At 33.9% G+C, this 17,453-nt stretch overlaps 2 protein-coding genes across 3 annotated transcripts; one reads left to right on the top strand and one right to left on the bottom strand.

The window, feature by feature from the left end:
• The first annotated feature begins 5,492 nt into the window (after positions 1 to 5,492).
• On the top strand, positions 5,493 to 8,013 carry LOC131600437 (trifunctional UDP-glucose 4,6-dehydratase/UDP-4-keto-6-deoxy-D-glucose 3,5-epimerase/UDP-4-keto-L-rhamnose-reductase RHM1-like). Its single transcript, XM_058872600.1, has 2 exons — positions 5,493 to 7,162; positions 7,345 to 8,013. Exons 1-2 carry the CDS (start codon positions 5,639 to 5,641, stop codon positions 7,786 to 7,788), a joined length of 1,968 nt encoding a protein of 655 aa, XP_058728583.1. The 5' UTR covers positions 5,493 to 5,638; the 3' UTR covers positions 7,789 to 8,013.
• A 1,800-nt stretch (positions 8,014 to 9,813) lies between these two features.
• LOC131596201 (serine/arginine-rich splicing factor RSZ22-like) lies at positions 9,814 to 12,856 on the bottom strand. 2 transcript variants are annotated; one of them, XM_058868788.1, is made up of 6 exons: positions 12,733 to 12,856; positions 12,390 to 12,507; positions 12,130 to 12,218; positions 10,830 to 11,067; positions 10,435 to 10,551; positions 9,814 to 10,111 (listed from the first exon to the last, which is right to left on the bottom strand). In XM_058868788.1, the coding sequence occupies exons 2-6, from the start codon at positions 12,476 to 12,478 to the stop codon at positions 10,075 to 10,077; spliced, it is 570 nt and encodes a 189-aa protein (XP_058724771.1). In that variant the 5' UTR covers positions 12,479 to 12,507; positions 12,733 to 12,856; the 3' UTR covers positions 9,814 to 10,074. The 2 variants fall into 2 exon arrangements, with proteins under 2 accessions (XP_058724771.1, XP_058724772.1); XM_058868789.1 differs by having other exon boundaries at positions 12,636 to 12,766.
• Between the last annotated feature and the right edge of the window lie 4,597 nt (positions 12,857 to 17,453).

Here is a 17,453-nt window from a genome sequence, read left to right on the forward strand (position 1 = left end):
TGTTGGATCCGGAAATGCATTTTCGAATTCTAGGTGAATTTATACGAATGTGTGTCTCCGAGATAGTTTAGAATTTATTTCAGGTTTTTATTTTATATGATTTCATGTTATTGCTTGTCTTGGATATGGTGCACCATGATGATATCCCCATACTTATTATGTCTATAGATGCCAAACATTTTGATGTCAAAGAGGTAGATGTTAGCAACCAATTTACAAATGGACAAGAGTTTGAGGTTCGTGATCATATGCTCCAATAGATTCGCATATATGTATCCAAATTGGGGTTTGGTGTTGTAATCAGAAGGTCCGATAATAGTTCAGATAGAAGATTTACATTTGTGACATCGAGATGCGAAAGAAGTGGCAAGTACATATCTCCTCTCCAAACATTAAAACGAGATGACATTAGTTTGAAGAAATGTGAGTGTCCTTTTAAGTTATCTGGCTATCTTTTGGAAAATAATAAATAGAGATTTAAAATGATTTGTGGTTTGCATAACCATGACAAGTGTGACAAGTTAGTCGGACATCTCATTGCTTATTGCCTTATGCTTGAAGAGAATGAAATTGTTGTGGACATGACATTGAATATGGTGCAACCCAAAAACATACTTGCAACTTTGAAACATAAAATAATTATATGTCGATGTTGTTATACTATTCAGGGAGATGTGTGAGAAATATCTAGATTTGTTGAAATATGTTGAAAATGCAATTTTGGACCAGGTGAAGAGAATATTGTTTGTGTTTGGACCGATCAGGTTATACACCTTAGAAACACAACAACTAACTGAATTGAGTCTGCCCATGCTACATTGGAGAATTGGTTGTGAAATAGTAAAGAGCGATTTGTGTAGAGATTGAGGCTATGTAAACTAAATGATCCAAAATAAGCATGATGCAATACATACATCATTTGGTTGCAGCATCATAGTGTTGGAACACAGATTCAGAAGCTGAATGAACTGAAAATGTAGATTCCGATAACTCAAAGTGTGGTTGAACACTTAGAAAAATGTATGGTCTCCCATGTGCTTGTCTAATCTCAAAGAACGTGAAACATGATATCCCAATACACAACGATTTTCTATGTTGAAATAAAATATTTTTGGTGTCAATGTCACTATTAATCAAAATGTTTCGGTTGCTCATTTAAGGTGTGAAAATATTGGTGTAACCATTTGTAAATCTATTGGAAGAACCTAGAGAGTAATTGATGTAGGAGGATTGTGCGTATCAAAGAAGAAATCGCACGTCGAAAAGCATTTTAATATTTAAGCAATTTTAGTTTTAATATTTAAACCATTTCTATTTTATTTGTTTTATTTAATTTTGTTTTGGATTAAAGGCCCATAAGGCCCAATAGGGTTTATTTGTTTTCTGTATTTAAAGACCTTTGGCATGGCCATAAGGATCATCTCTTTTGTTATAATAGAATCCAAAGTTTTCTTTATTCCTGGTGGACTCTAGAGCTTATCTATAGGGTTTGCACTTGCAACCCTGTTTTCATTCCTGAGACACGCAGTCGGAAGCCGCCCAAAAGAATAGCAAGTGCTAAACCTTGAATGAAAACAGGGTTGCAAGTGCAAACCCTATAGATAAGCTCTGGAGTCCACCAGGAATAAAGAAAACTTTGGATTCTATTATAACAAAAGAGATGATCCTTATGGCCATGCCAAAGGTCTTTAAATACAGAAAACAAATAAACCCTATTGGGCCTTATGGGCCTTTAATCCAAAACAAAATTAAATAAAACAAATAAAATAGAAATGGTTTAAATATTAAAACTAAAATTGCTTAAATATTAAAATGCTTTTCGACGTGCGATTTCTTCTTTGATACGCACAATCCTCCTACATCAGTAATAAGGTATGCAAAGAACTTTACAACAATCCTCGAGTAATTATATCTAATGCAACTCATTTGAAAAATATTTAAAAGTTTTTTTTGTTCAAAATCATCACAGACTATGTTACTCTCAAAGCGGGTAGTATTGATTGGGTTAGATGGGAACATCACTTCATCATGTGGTGCTTGGGAAATAAAATTTGATCAAATCTCGACTATATAATTTTCATTCATACATATTACTGTAAAAATTGTTGAAGAAAATTTTTTAATTAATAAATGGATTTGTTATAATTTCATGACAGTGTCCACAATTGATTTACAAAATAGTTTTAAAAAACTAAAAGAGATTCAAACAAGTTATAAATTTGTTATTCTTTTTATTACTTGTTTTATATTTTTTGAAGATGCATCTCCGAAATAATACATTTTTACGTCTTCGGAGATGCATCTCCGAAATAACCTGCGTTTTTTTGTTTTTCAAAACAACCACCCCCAACAAAGCCTCCAACCCTAAAACTCAAAAATCAAAGTGCCGCTTTCTCTCCATCGCTCGCTTTCATCGCAAACAAACAAGAGAAGAAATTTGATCTCTCTGCTCTCTCACGATTCAAACAAGCATCACAAAATTGGAACCCCAAACTCAACAATCCCCAAACCCAACGAATTCTCATTAATGTTCGGCAGATTACATAATACAAGATTTGTAATTGAAACGAAATTAAAGAACGGAAACAACATAAAATCAAAGTATGATTGCTTCACAGTGAGGTTTGAGTGTGAGGTTAAGTATGGGTGGTCAGGAAGCTACAGAGTTAATAGAGTGTTCTTCGGTTTATTTCGGAGATGCATTTTTGAAAACACTCAAAAATGGGTGGTTTTCAGAGATGCATTTCCGAAATAATAGTAAATTTGAAAATGGGTGACTTCGGAGATGCATCTCAGAAATCAAGAGGTATTTTAGGGTTTTCAGCAGGGCTTCTCCCCCAGAGGGTCTATAAAGAAATTGTCTAAGATATATATTTTTGTGATTACTATTTATTCTTGTTAAGAAGTGTGGTTAGGCCTAACTCAACCCTACAAAACCGGCTTGTAGGGTGAGGATTGCCCCCACTTATAAGGACATGTTCAGGCCATATATTGTCCGATGTGGGACTCTTAACACACCCCCTCACGCCCAGGACTAGACAACTGGAGCGTGGAAATAAATGGCGGGTGGCCCGATAGCGGAAACCATAGAAGGTGGCCCACCGGATCTTAAACGAGGCTCTTGATACCATGTTAAGAAGTGTGGTTAGGTCTAACTCAACCCTACAAAACCGGCTTGTAGGGTGAGGATTGTCCCTCTTATATACTCTTTCAATGCTCTATCTCAACCAATGTGGGACTTTAGGATCTTCCTAATACGCCCAGCACTCTTTTTGGGCTTGGTGTGTGGATATTAACGGTGGGCGGCCCATGGTCCGATCGATAGGCTCTGATACCATGTTAAGAAGTGTGGTTAGGCCTAACTCAACCCTACAAAACCGGCTTGTAGGGTGAGGATTGCCCCCACTTATAAGGACATGTTCAGGCCATATATTGTCCGATGTGGGACTCTTAACAATTCTTTTATTAATTTTTTTTAGTGAAGACCCATTTTGGTCCCTCACAAAAATTACACAACTCAAATTAGTCCCTAACAAAAAAAAAAAGACCCGACTTAATCCTTTACAAAATTTAACCGGACCATATTAGTCTTTCTGTTAATATTAATCAAACCCAAAAACTTTAACCAATATTTTAAGTCTTTACCACTAGTCTAATGTACTTTCGTGACAAATAATTTCTATGATTTCTAGTAATATTAAATAATTCTGAATTTATAACAAAAAAAAAGTTAAAATTTATATCAATGGGTCTCAAATCCAAGTCCGTTCAAGTTAAACGATAGTCAATTTACAACTAGACAAATCAATTTATATTGTTAATATTCTTAATATTCTTAATAATGAATATTTAAGTTTATAATTCAGAACAAACATTTACTTATTTCAAATAACAAACAAATAAATATTTACTAATTTTAAATAATACAAAAATAAAAAAATAAAATTAATAAAATATAAATCCTAAATATAATTAATCAAATAAAAAAATTAATTAATATTTAATTAAATTATTATTAAACTAATTGATCATTATTTAGTTTGAATTAACTATATAATTTTAAAAATTAATTAATTATTTAATTTAAATTGATTAAATATTTTAACAATTAGTTGAATTACTATGAAATTAATTAATTACTATTTAATTTGAATTAGTTTGAAATAAGTAAATATTTAGTTGTATGTTATTTAATTTCAATTACAAATAATTTAATTTATTTTTAATCGATTAAATAATATTGAGCATTTACATTTTACAAAATTTATTATTAATTGGTGTATTATTTGAAATCAGAAATATTTATTTATGTGTTATTTAAAATAAGTAAATGTTTGTTATAAATTATTAAGCTAAATATTTATCATTAAGAATATTAATAATATAAATTGATTTGTCTAATTGTAAAGTGATTTTCATTTATCAGACTTAGGTTCGAAACCCCATTTGTATAAATTTTATAATTTTTGTTTTAAATTCAAAATTATTTAATATTATTAAAAAAAATTGGGAATTATTTGTCATGAATGCATATTGGCCCAGTGGTAAAGACTTAAGATATTGTCTAAAAGTCTTGGGTTCGATTTCTTATAAGAAAATTTTTAGCTTTTTGGATATTAAAATTGTTTAAAAATGAAATTATAATTAAAAATTAATTTAGTGTTTAAAAAATAAAAAATAAAAGTCAACGCGGCAGTGCAGTCACGGCTTAAAAGTATGAAAAAAATTGGTTTCAAAAAAATATTAACATAAGGACTAATATGGTCCGGTTAGATTTTGTAAGGGATTAAATCGGGTCCTTTTTTTTAGGGACTAATTTGGATTGTATAATTTTTGTGAGGGACCAAAATGGGTCTTCACTCATTTTTTTTATATATTTTACTCTTTTAAATTATTTCACATCTCATCAAATATCTTTACCATTTTTCTATTTGATGACAAAACTGAGAGAAAATTATTTAATTTAAAAGGCAAATAATTACTCCTCTATTTATTAAAAAATTAATATGTTTTTAACAAAATTTGTTTTTAAGAGATTGCATCTAGTTATTATTTGAAAAAAATGTTCTCACATATCATTTATACTTTAATTTTGGCATATTCTCAAGGGAGATTTTTAACTGTGACCCACTGTGATGTTTTATCTTCTAAAAAGTAAAACTCATTCATATAGATACATAGGTTTGTCATGATCAATATAGAAGATTGTTGAAGCAAAGTTGGTTTAATTCTTCTTAAAAGTGTCTCTAAACATTTTCTTTAAACAAAAATGATTTGTAAAGTACATTGTTTCCAAAGTTCTAAATTTAAGGGTCATAAAATCATGGAATTAACATGTGAGAGGTAATAAACTATTGAAAACTAAATTAAGCTTTACAAACATTTTTCGGATCATTGTACACGTTTGTAACTTATAGCCCCTAGTAGATTTTTAGAAACCTAGTTAATCTCTATCAAATCTTACTCATTTCTCTCTCTTCTTTTCTCATCATTCCACACCAATTGCTTCCATTTCTCTCCACCATCCCATGACCACACCATACAAAAATCTCATGTAAGGTAAAATCATTGATTCTTTTTTCAAAGACAACATTGAAGAAGACAAAGAAATTTGAGAAACAATAAGACAAAAGCAACAATGTATGAACCAAAGAACATTCTCATAACTGGTGCTGCTGGTTTCATAGCCTCCCATGTAACCACTAGGCTAATCAAAAGATATCCTAGCTACAATATTATAGCTCTTGATAAGCTAGATTATTGCTCAACTTTCAAGAATCTTCAACCATGCACTTCATCACCAAAGTTCAAATTCATCAAGGCTGATATAGCTTCTGCTGACATTGTGAACCATATATTGATAGAAGAGGAAATAGACACTATCATGCATTTTGCAGCACAGACTCATGTGGATAATTCTTTTGGAAACTCTATGGAATTCACTTACAATAACATATATGGAACACATGTTCTTCTTGAAGCATGCAGGGCCACAAAGTGTGTTAAGAGGTTCATTCATGTTAGTACTGATGAGGTTTACGGTGAAACCGATTTAGATTCCGATATCGGTAACCACGAGACGTCTCAACTTTTGCCAACAAATCCTTATTCCGCTACAAAAGCTGGTGCTGAAATGTTGGTTATGGCCTATCATAGATCATATGATCTTCCTATTATAACTTCTAGAGGGAATAATGTTTATGGTCCTAACCAGTATCCTGAGAAGCTTGTTCCTAAATTCATTTTGCTTGCAATGAAAGGCGAAAAGTTACCGATACATGGCGATGGATCGAATGTGAGAAGCTATCTTCATTGTGGTGATGTAGCAGAAGCATTTGATGTTATACTTCATAAAGGAGTGATAGGTCAAGTTTATAATATTGGAACTCAGAAAGAGAGAAGTGTGTTAGATGTAGCAGAAGAAATTTGCAAGTTGTTTAAATTGGATTCTAAGCAAGTGATTGAGTTTGTTCAAGATAGGCCTTTCAATGATAAAAGATATTTTTTGGATGATCAGAAGCTGAAGAAGCTTGGTTGGGAGGAGAGAACTTCTTGGGAGGAAGGACTTAAGATGACAATTGAATGGTACAAAAAAAATCCGGATTGGTGGGGCGATGTATCGACCGCTTTGAATCCGCATCCGCGATTCTCAGCGATCAACCTATCCGACGATGCTCAATGGTCTTTTCAATACGGATACTCGAGGCTTCTGAGGTCGTTTACCGAGATCGGCCGAAGAGATTCGGGAATGAAGTTTCTGATATATGGTAAGACAGGTTGGATTGGTGGATTGTTAGGGAAGATTTGTGATGAGGAGAGAATTTCTTGGGAGTATGGGAGAGGAAGGTTACAAGATAGGAGATCAATTATGGAGGATGTGAAGAGGGTTATGCCAACACATGTTTTGAATGCTGCTGGTGTGACTGGAAGGCCTAATGTTGATTGGTGTGAATCACATAAAGTTGAAACTATAAGGACTAATGTTGTAGGGACATTAACTTTGGCTGATGTTTGCAAAGAAAGTGGTTTGTATGTGATGAATTTTGCAACTGGTTGCATATTTGAGTATGATAAAGAACATCCTCTTGGATCAGGTATTGGATTCAAGGAGGAGGATACACCAAATTTCCTTGGTTCCTTTTATTCAAAAACCAAAGCCATGGTAATGTCTCTTTATTTGAAGTTACAACTTATTTATAGTACAGACACTTCTGATTGAAGGCGTGTCTGGTATCTGACATTGACACATTACAACATTGACACATTACAACACAAACATTCGGTTATTCAATTTTTTTCTTAAACTATTAACAGTATCCACGTGTCATTGTCGGTGTTTTGTAGGTGGAAGAGCTTCTAAGAGAATATGACAATGTATGCACATTGAGAGTTAGGATGCCAATATCTTCAGATCTAAGCAATCCAAGAAACTTCATAACAAAGATTAGTAGATACAACAAGGTTGTAAACATACCTAATAGTATGACAGTGCTAGATGAGCTCTTACCAATATCAATTGAGATGGCTAAGAGGAACCTAAAAGGGATATGGAATTTCACAAATCCAGGAGTTATAAGTCACAATGAGATACTAGAATTGTATAGGGATTACATTGATCCATCATTTAAATGGGAAAATTTTGATTTGGAGGAACAAGCTAAGGTAATTGTTGCACAAAGGAGCAACAATGAAATGGATGGTTCTAAGCTCAAAAATGAGTTTCCTGAATTGTTGTCTATCAAAGATTCCATTATCAAGTTTGTGTTTGAGCCTAACAAAAAAACTTGAGGATTTTATACTTTTTGTTTTCAAGATTATGTCACTTTTGTATCTAAGTTTTGTTTGGAAGGTTGGTTATGTATTTATATATCTGTTGATATTTATATATTTGTTGTACTTTTTTTAATGCAGTTTACATAGGCACCATGATTTTATGTATTTACAAACATTTTGTAGTTTACAGGTTTATATGTAAGAAAATTGTATTGTATTTTTACCATTTGTATTGATTCAATGAAGACTTGAGGGGTCTTTTATATGTTTTTTTTTTTATAGATAATAATAGCTGCTTAGGTGATTTTAAATCCTAAACACTAGTACTCTTTTTTAAAAAATAGTTGAAATAGTTGATATTCTTTTACTTTTAATTTATATTAGGAGACATTGAATATAAGATTTCCAAGTGTATTCAGGTGAGTGTGTGTTTTGCCTTGTTAGTTTTAATATTACTCTTATATCTTTTACAATAATTTTGATCACTCAAACACACCATGCGATTTTTTACAATTTTTTCTTTTTTACAAACTCTAAGGCTTCAAGATCTCTTGCTTGATACATCAATGATTCAATATTTCATTTGAGACTTGACTTCTTATATATGATAAAACTTAATAAGACTTCTTGATAAACATCATCATCAGAGAAATTGCTTGACTAAGATCATCAGGAATTCTTCTGAGTCGTTTGACATAGGGTGTTGTTCTGAAGAGATTGACTTTGACATTTTGATCTCCTAAATACAACAACTTGATCATCACTTCAGATGAATACTCCACTTTATAGTGTTGTCACAATCAAAATCATATAGGTCAATTGATTGCAGCACACATTATACTTGCAAGCACATAGATCTACACGTTGGCTATTTTTCTCACATGGATTAGATTTCTTACAATCTTAAAGGAAAGTCAATGAATTCACTCAAAGATCAATTGAGGTTGATATTTATGGTCTCTTTCAAGTACTTATGGAAGTGGAGGAATGAATCCGTTTTTGAAGAAAGCTTTTAGAGACCGAGTCACCCAATTGAGACAATTATGCAGCAGGTAAATGAGATAGAAAATTGTAATCATGTACCAAATGATGACAGACTATTGGAGACTATTGGAAACAGAGATTAAGCATATTCAATGGAATCAATCGCCCAAAAAGCAATTGAATTAAACTCAATGCAATTGAATTAAACTCAATTGTGATAGTGTAAATAAGAAGACTACGTCCACAACTGGATGTGGAGGTTTGTTCATGGACTCTACCAGAAACTAGTTAACAGGTTATGCGCAAAAAAACTGGTCAGTGTAATGCTCTTATTGCAGAGATATGGGCAATGTTTCATGGGATTGAACTAGCTAGGCAAGAAAGAATTATTAAAATCTGATTGTCTTGAATGCAACTCTAAAGTACGGATATATATGATCAACCAAGAAGTGAGAAATGACCACAATTTCCGAACATTAGTTCAAAGAATTAAAAGAGTGGTTTGGAGGAAGTGGTACCTCAAGTTTAACCATATTTGACAAGAAGAAAATCATTGTGCATATTAGATTGCCAATTATAGCCTTACTATGAACAACAATGAGCTAATAAATCTTCCTAACCTCACTTCAAATGAATTGAATGTTATGATATCTTATGATATGTTTGAGGCCTCTTTTCCTAGACTAGTTAGAGGAGGAAAAAAAAGTTCCTTAAATTTTCTTCCTTCAAATCTTCAATTCTCCTAATTGAATTCTTTGTTGAAAGATACTACTTACACAAACCATATGTATATCTCACACTGACTATTGAATTTTTGCAGGCATGTTAGACATTCAAGAATAGAAATTATGATATGTAAGTTACAAATCTACCTTTCATTACCTTCTAAAATAAAACATTTCAGCTTTTGAGACCTAGAAATACTTTGGCAGAACATTTACAAGTAATCTGCTAGAAGTACTTGATGCAGGGCATCAACTCATTATTATAAATTTGAGAGGAAAACTAATACATCCCACAGACCAACATAGCAGAATCAAAAGAAATCACATCCCATGAGACAAGCATGCACTTTATAAATATCTAGAAAATTGTAGCAAGAACTTAAAATAGATGGTTATCTGCTATGAAACAACAGGTATTTTGCAAAGAAAGAAGAAACAATAGCTGAGACATCAATGAAGTAACTAATCCAATACAATAGCAGAAACTCCAGTCATCGCCTGACAAAACAGACTCATATTGCAATCCATGCACCCCCTAAGTAAACAGAATCTCACTATTCTTCTCAACAATTGCTATTACTGAGTCTAAAAATCAACTTCTGCTTCGGCGTCGATCCCTAATGCCATTTCTGCATATATATCATTTTGAAGCATCACGTGTCAGTACAAAAACTACCGCAAACAATAACTTAATAGTCAAGCAAAATTTAACATAAATCAAATGCATACTCGGCAGAAAGGTAATTAACCTGAAAGTGCTATTTTATTTTCTCAAGTACAAACTACACTCAATTGTCAAGAAATATATTTGTTTTAAATAACAAATTAAGCAAAATACCATCTTAATCAAATGTTCCATGGAAAACTATGCCTGTTGGAATATTAACACACTAAGAAGTAAGAACTAGGTTTAGTAGTTAGTAGGAAACATTTAAAGGTGAGCATAACTGACCCATTAGCATATGGCACCTCTTCACGGGCACGGTAAGGAGGTGGAGACCTGCTGTAGCTGCGTCCACGAGGTGACACACTGCGGCGCCTGGGGGATCGTCCACGAGGACTGAAACTCCTGGTCATATAAAAGAAAGAAAAGTTAAGAGATTATAACTCTTATCTCAGCAAAATAAAAAACTCCCAAGCCAAACATTGGATAAGTGACATGGATACTGCATCAAGTCACAGAGATAAGCATAATTCCGAGGTATAATAATTAATGATAACCCAAAACAAGCCATAGTAGGTGGATCAATAATTTTTACTAGGATCATCAAGAAAAATACGACATTAAACATAAATGCCAAAACAATAGCACACATGTTCAAAAGAAATTGTAGGAATCAATCTCACCTTCGACCATAACTTGGACTCCTGCGAAATCGAGGAGGTGGACTACGGCTACGGCGTCTTCCTGAACCACCACGATTGCGACATTCACGGGCAAAATGGCCAGGTTCACCACACTCATAACACTTCAGGTCAGAACCGCCTCCACCGCCACCACCTCCGCGACCACGACCACCGCCGCCGCCGCCGCCGCCACCAGTTCTAGAATTGTGAGAAAGCTCGACCCTCCAACCACTCTTACCTGTTCCACATAATACAAATGAAAATGCCAAGTAAAAATAAAGTAATAACAAAAAAGAAAATGACCCGTGGGGTTAAATTTATGAGTGAAAACAGAAACCATGTTTGATACTTCTGACAGTTTTTTATTATGATAAAGATACTTTGATGTTTAAACCTTGAAAAAGGAACATCTAACAAAAAGTTTTACATATTGAAGCTAGCTTTAACACAGATAGGTATTATAGAGGTAAATATTGGTTGTACACCGAACCATAACCCTGCAAACATATCAGTCTTTAGGCCGATCAACTCAGTAATAAAAAAAGCTGGGAATACTTGATCATTACATTTTTAATTGGAAGGGTGGGCGTCAATTGTTCAGATAAATTCATAAACATTTTCATTTAAAAAAGGCAGTCTTATTTTAATAAGAGTTTGTTACATGGATCAAACAACATCGCAAGGCTACATCAACAACAAAGTTTTCCAAATTTCAGAAAACATAACAGCAGCATGTGAACACAGTAGCAATATCATATACACATCATTATGAACAAGTTCTTCATTCAGTAAAGACAATATTGTGTTACCATAATATTCATAGAAGTTATATAACCACTGATCGACGATAAGTTATCGGAGCACAAATTGCTCAGGGGGACGGACATAAATACAGAACACATGCAGCACTGAGATGGCCGACAGGCGACGGGTTAATTGCAGTAGCACACATCTCAAAAAAACAAAGCCATTATGCAAGAGAAGTGCCGCTTTCAAGATAACACCCCAAAGTAGTGCAAATCCTTATTTCACATTGTAAATTCTCTTTACATGAAGTCAAAGTGTCTACTAATCAGCAGACTCTGAAGAAGACTAACGAAAAAACCACTACTGCAGGGCTGCTTGCTTAAGAGATTAACAAGGCAGAAGTAGAAGAAGACTTAAATATGAAGAGTCGACGAAAACCCTTGAACATATTGACCGGAAAAGGGGGGAAAAACAACAACACATTATCAGCTTATAATAATGTCATAATAATATATGGCATTTCAACACATTCTAATAATCCTTCTACACATACCATCTAATTCCCTAATAGCATCCTGTGCATCTCGGCGATCATCGAAGTCGATAAAAGCATAGCCAGGTGGTCTTCGAGCAACCCAGACACTGTAAACACAAGATCCATGAATATATAAAATCATTTTCCCAAATAACCTAGAAGCAAAACTGAGAAATTGATCATAGTTAACTGAATCACACAATTTTCTTCAAATCAAACTAGACCATAAGAAACATGCAAACAAAATTGAATCTTTTAATCAATATTTGTTCAATTACCTTCGAATAACACCAAAAACGCGGAATTCATCTTCAAGGTCCCTCTCGGTGACTCTCGAATCCAGATTACCCACATACACCCGAGACATCGTTTCGCTTTCGCTGATGATCAAAAAGCCTGCGAATATCAAATTCAATGACAAATTTAGTTAATTTAACCTAAAAAGAGAGAAAATTTGCATAAGAAATTAAAATGAAATTGAGCGTCGGTGAAAATTTCCACGATGGAAACAAAGGGAAACCTACGAAATCTTTGAAGGATGAAATGAAAGAAGAAGAAAAAACGTGAAATTGAGTGATTTGTGAATGAATGAGAGAAAGTGTGGAGGAAGAGATCTGAAACCTGAGGAAAAACCCTAGCAGCGTTGTTTTGAGTGATTTTGATGAGTTAGGGATTTTTATAAAGCCCTCTTCTTTGATAAGTTCACAAAAACCTTATGTTATTATGTTGTGGAGACACGTTCACCTTGTCCATTTTTGTCTTTACACAAATACAACAATTTTAATGTTATACAAAAAAAAATTGATTATTGAATTTTTTTTATATAAAAGGCTTCATAAAATGAAAAGAAAAATGATACAACCAAAAAAATTGATTATCTAGAAGTGGATGTTTCATAGTTTTAGTGCATTTAAAGATCAATTTAATTAACTTACATATAATTAGGGGGGTTTACAAACCTCATCTTTTGGACAACTAAACTAAGGGGCAGATTACAAACCTTAGACTTTGAAGTCAACATGATTATTAAATTAACAACCATTGTTCTTAAATACACGTGTTTGTCATCATCAAAAAGGTTGAATTTGTTGAAACAAAATTAGTTTGTATCATATCCTTAATGTTTTGATGATAACAATGTATTTAAAAACAATTAGGTATACTAATAATTGTTCAATTGTGCATGACGATGGACTAAAATTTGTGATATAAACTAAGTAATTGGTACTGAAAAAGAACATTTGAAGAGAAGCTTAAAGATCCAGAATCTGAAGGATCAGAACCTGGGAGTCAGATTCTGAAGACTCAAATTCTGAAGGTGGTCAACTTTTGAAGACCAGAGTCTGAAGAAAGTTAACCTTCGAAGATCCAGACTCAGAAGGATCAAAAGTTGGGATCCAAACTCTGAAGACGTATACTCTAAAGTAGGTCAACACAAGGATCAAGAAGACTCTGAAAGGTCATTATCATAATCGTATGCCATTTTGTCTTCTTCTGATCACGTGCAGAACCAAACAAAAATCTACACTAACAGAATGGATGCAATAGATAATTCCTTTTAAAGCAATGGAAATTCAAATGTCTTTTCAACGACATTATCCATATCAAGAAACATTCCAACGTCTATGTTAAACTTTTCCAAGACTCTCATGAGCAAACTCTTTTCTTCACCGACTCTTTTTTGCCTCGCTATATAAGGTGCTGAAGACTTGAAGAAAAAAAATCAAATTCTTGACAATCAAAAGAGTTGTCACTCTGTCAAATCAAAAGCACAAGATTTACTTAGAATTTCTTAACATTTATGTATCCTAGAAATTCTTATGTCTCAAGAGTCTTATTGAGTTGTATTTTGTGAACAACTTTGATTATATATCAAATGTAATATTCAAACAATCTCTTACCTAATTAGGATATCTTATTAAAAAGTATCTTGTTTTATGCTTGAGCATCTGAAGTCTCTTGTTTATGAGCTTCAGCAATATAAGTCTCTTACTTGTGAGTTTGAGCATTGAAAGTCTCTTGCTTGTGTGCTTGAGCAATTGTAATCGGAAGTAATTATAGTGATATCCCTTTGAAGTGCAAGGGGATTGGACTACTCTTGTTTTGTGTTGAGAACCATAATAAATTACTTGTCTCTCTCTCTCTCTCTCTTTTTTTACTCTACCACTGAACTTGTTTTATCCGCTACAAACAATCAGATTCCATACCTTATGTTCAAAATCAAATAAGAGTGTCTTAAAAAAGAAAGAAAAAACAAACACAATTCAACCCCCCTTCTTGTGTTTTTCTCACCTTGAACAACTGCTATAAAAACTAAAAACATAATTGTGGGATTACAACGAATGCATACCAGGTTACACCTATGATAAGATCACTTTTTTCAGCTTATTTGACTTTTCTTCATAGCTGTAATCGCTTGCACGCCAATGGTAACCAGTTATAGCACTTGAATTATAGTATTTTATTTAACACACCACCTTAATTCAAGTGCTCCAAATCTTCCATCCCCGTATTCATCTATAATCTTTTGAATACTTCAATTGTGTCTCCCTTGGTTAACAAATCAGCCATTTGGTTTTTACTTCTACAATATTCCAATCTCAACCTTCCTTCAATAACAAGTTATCTCAAATAGAGAAACCTCGTCTCAATATGATTGTTTCTCTCATTTACAATGGGTTCTTAGCAAGGTTTATGGCAAAAACATTATCAACCATGAACATTATAACGTCACTGTCACCACTGCCCAACTCCTTCAATAAATTTATTAACCATACGACTTGACACTCACACGACGAAACGACAATGCACACGACCTCACAAGAAGAGAGTGCTACTGTGGATTCCTTCTACGAAGACCACAAGAATGGTATTTTACCAAACATAAAGATGTATTCAATTGTATACTTTTGATCATTTTTATCTCTACACCAATTGGAATCGGTAAAATCGAGCAAATTGCATTTTTGCATGTCTCCGCCGCGGGAAAGAGAATGTCGCAGCCAATAGATCCTTTTATGTATCTTAAAATTATCCTGACAGATGCCAAGTGAGACACCTTCGATCTCTCAGTGAATCTACTAAAAATACTGACACTAAACGCCAAATTCAATCATGTATTGCACAAGTAACACAATGATCCAATCGGCCTTCTGCACTGAGTTGGATTAACATCTTGCTCGTCCTCATTCTTCAATAAGTGTAGCCCCAGTTTAGTCGGTGTAATGGCAGCATTACAATGCTCCATTTCAAACTTCTTAAAAATCTCAAGCGCGTACCTTCTTTGGGGTATGACTAGTCCCTTATTGGACTTGTGAAACTCAATACCAAGAAATTATGTCATGAGGCCAAGGTTGGTCATCTCAAACTCCTTCATAATCTCACTTTAGAACTTAGAAATTCACTTTTTAGTCGTTGCATGTAATGAACAAATCGTTTGTGTATGGACAAAGGATTATCACGCATTCACTTGTATCTTTCTTCACATCATACCATGCTCGAATACACACTTATTGAAGCTAATATTTTTTTAAGAAACCATATATCCTCTTGTTCCAAGCACTTGGAGCTTGTTTCAAACCGTACAGCTGTGTCTTCAACTTGTAGAACTTTGACTCTTGGTTTCACCCTCGTGGTAACTAGTTATAGCAATTGAATTATAGTTTTTCACTTAACATAAATTGCATATTTTTAGAAATTGAAATTGGAAAGTAGCAAATTAAAATGAACATTGCAAGACAAAAACGACAAAGATTACTTACTTATCATATTTACAAACGTCAAGTACGAGCACACCGTGTAAATACAATGTCACATTCACAAAGAAGTTTTTGATCCATGGCAAACTCCACAAGCAAACAAACAACAAGGCTTAAGCAAAAGAACTCAAGGAAATGCTAGGTTGGCTATTCAAGACAAATCAGGTCGACCTGCAATATATCTAGGTCGACTCAAAACTAAGAAAACAAGAAAGTTTCAGAAATACCACAAGTAGGTTGACCTAACCACATTCCCAGGTCGACCTAAACTGAAGAGTTTTTGTCATATCACTGTTAGGTCGACCCACTCACATCCACAGGTCGACCTAATCTGAAGAATTCTCCAAAAAGCTGAATTAACTGATTCTAGGTCGACCTAACCTAGCAATAGGTCGACTCAACTGGCAACAAATTCATTCTGACTCATTCTTACATCTGTTAGGTCGACCCAGGCACCAAGGTAGGTCGACCTATCTGCTAAAAACTTCCCAAATCATGTGTTCACTCTGCTCCAACATACCAGCAACTAACATATATTATCCAAGGTTCAATTATTGCATACAACACCAAAGACTGAAAGATACACAAAGGCTTCTCATCTTCGTTCTTCGTCATCTCCAACACAATTACACATAATCATTCTTGCGTTAAGGGTTAGTGATCGAGTTTGATAACGTCCATGGAACGGAATTGAAGATTCCTAGTGGGTGAAGATTTGTGGGGTTTTTGGTGAATAAAATCCGAGGGTTTTGTCCTCCAAGATAGGTGTTTCTTGGGGGTTTTTATCAAGAGGTTTCATTGAGGATCCATCTGAGTGTGAAGATTGAAGAACAAGGGTTCAAGGCAATTCAAGACACTGCAGAAAACGGATCAAGTGAAGCTCTTGGATCACCTTGATCTGACTCAAGATTAAGGGGGAAGAAGATTCAAAGGATCGACAAATTCGGTTTATTGTTTATCGCTTTGTTTTCTTCTTTGTATATACTACTTTCAACATTAATGGAAGATTTCCCAATTTCAATTTGGAATTGGGGGCAGACGTAGTCGTAGCGAGGACGATCGACGAACTGCCTAAACAAATATCGTGTTCTTGTCGCTTTTATCCTTTCATTTACGTTCTGTTCATATTTGGTCATAATTGCAAAATTGATTAACGATTCAAGTGTTAAAATTGTGAATTAAGGTTCTGCATAAACATCATAATTCACCACATCTTGAATCATCATCAATTTGAACATTATCACCAAGTGTTTGTCTTTTTGCTTATTCCATTATTACTGCATTGCAAACCAAAGTTTGTCAATTTAGAAGTTAATTGATTTTCAACTGTGAAACGTATTGATTCGATAACATATCACTTCATCGTTAATCTCAATTATCTTGTGGTTTTGTCACATATACGACCCTTGCAATAACGGTCCGGAATAGACGCAAGTCGATTCAGAACCGCTTTAGCTTTAGTTCGAAATAATTCCGAAAAACTCTGTGAGATCTATTCACCCCCCCTCTAGATCCTCAGGCCAGCGTCTAACAAGTGGCATCAAGAGCTCTAGTTTATTCCGTGCTACGTGAAACACTTATTGG

This window comes from Vicia villosa, linkage group LG4 (genome assembly GCF_029867415.1).
Source record: "Vicia villosa cultivar HV-30 ecotype Madison, WI linkage group LG4, Vvil1.0, whole genome shotgun sequence".
NCBI classification, from domain to species: domain Eukaryota; kingdom Viridiplantae; phylum Streptophyta; class Magnoliopsida; order Fabales; family Fabaceae; genus Vicia; species Vicia villosa.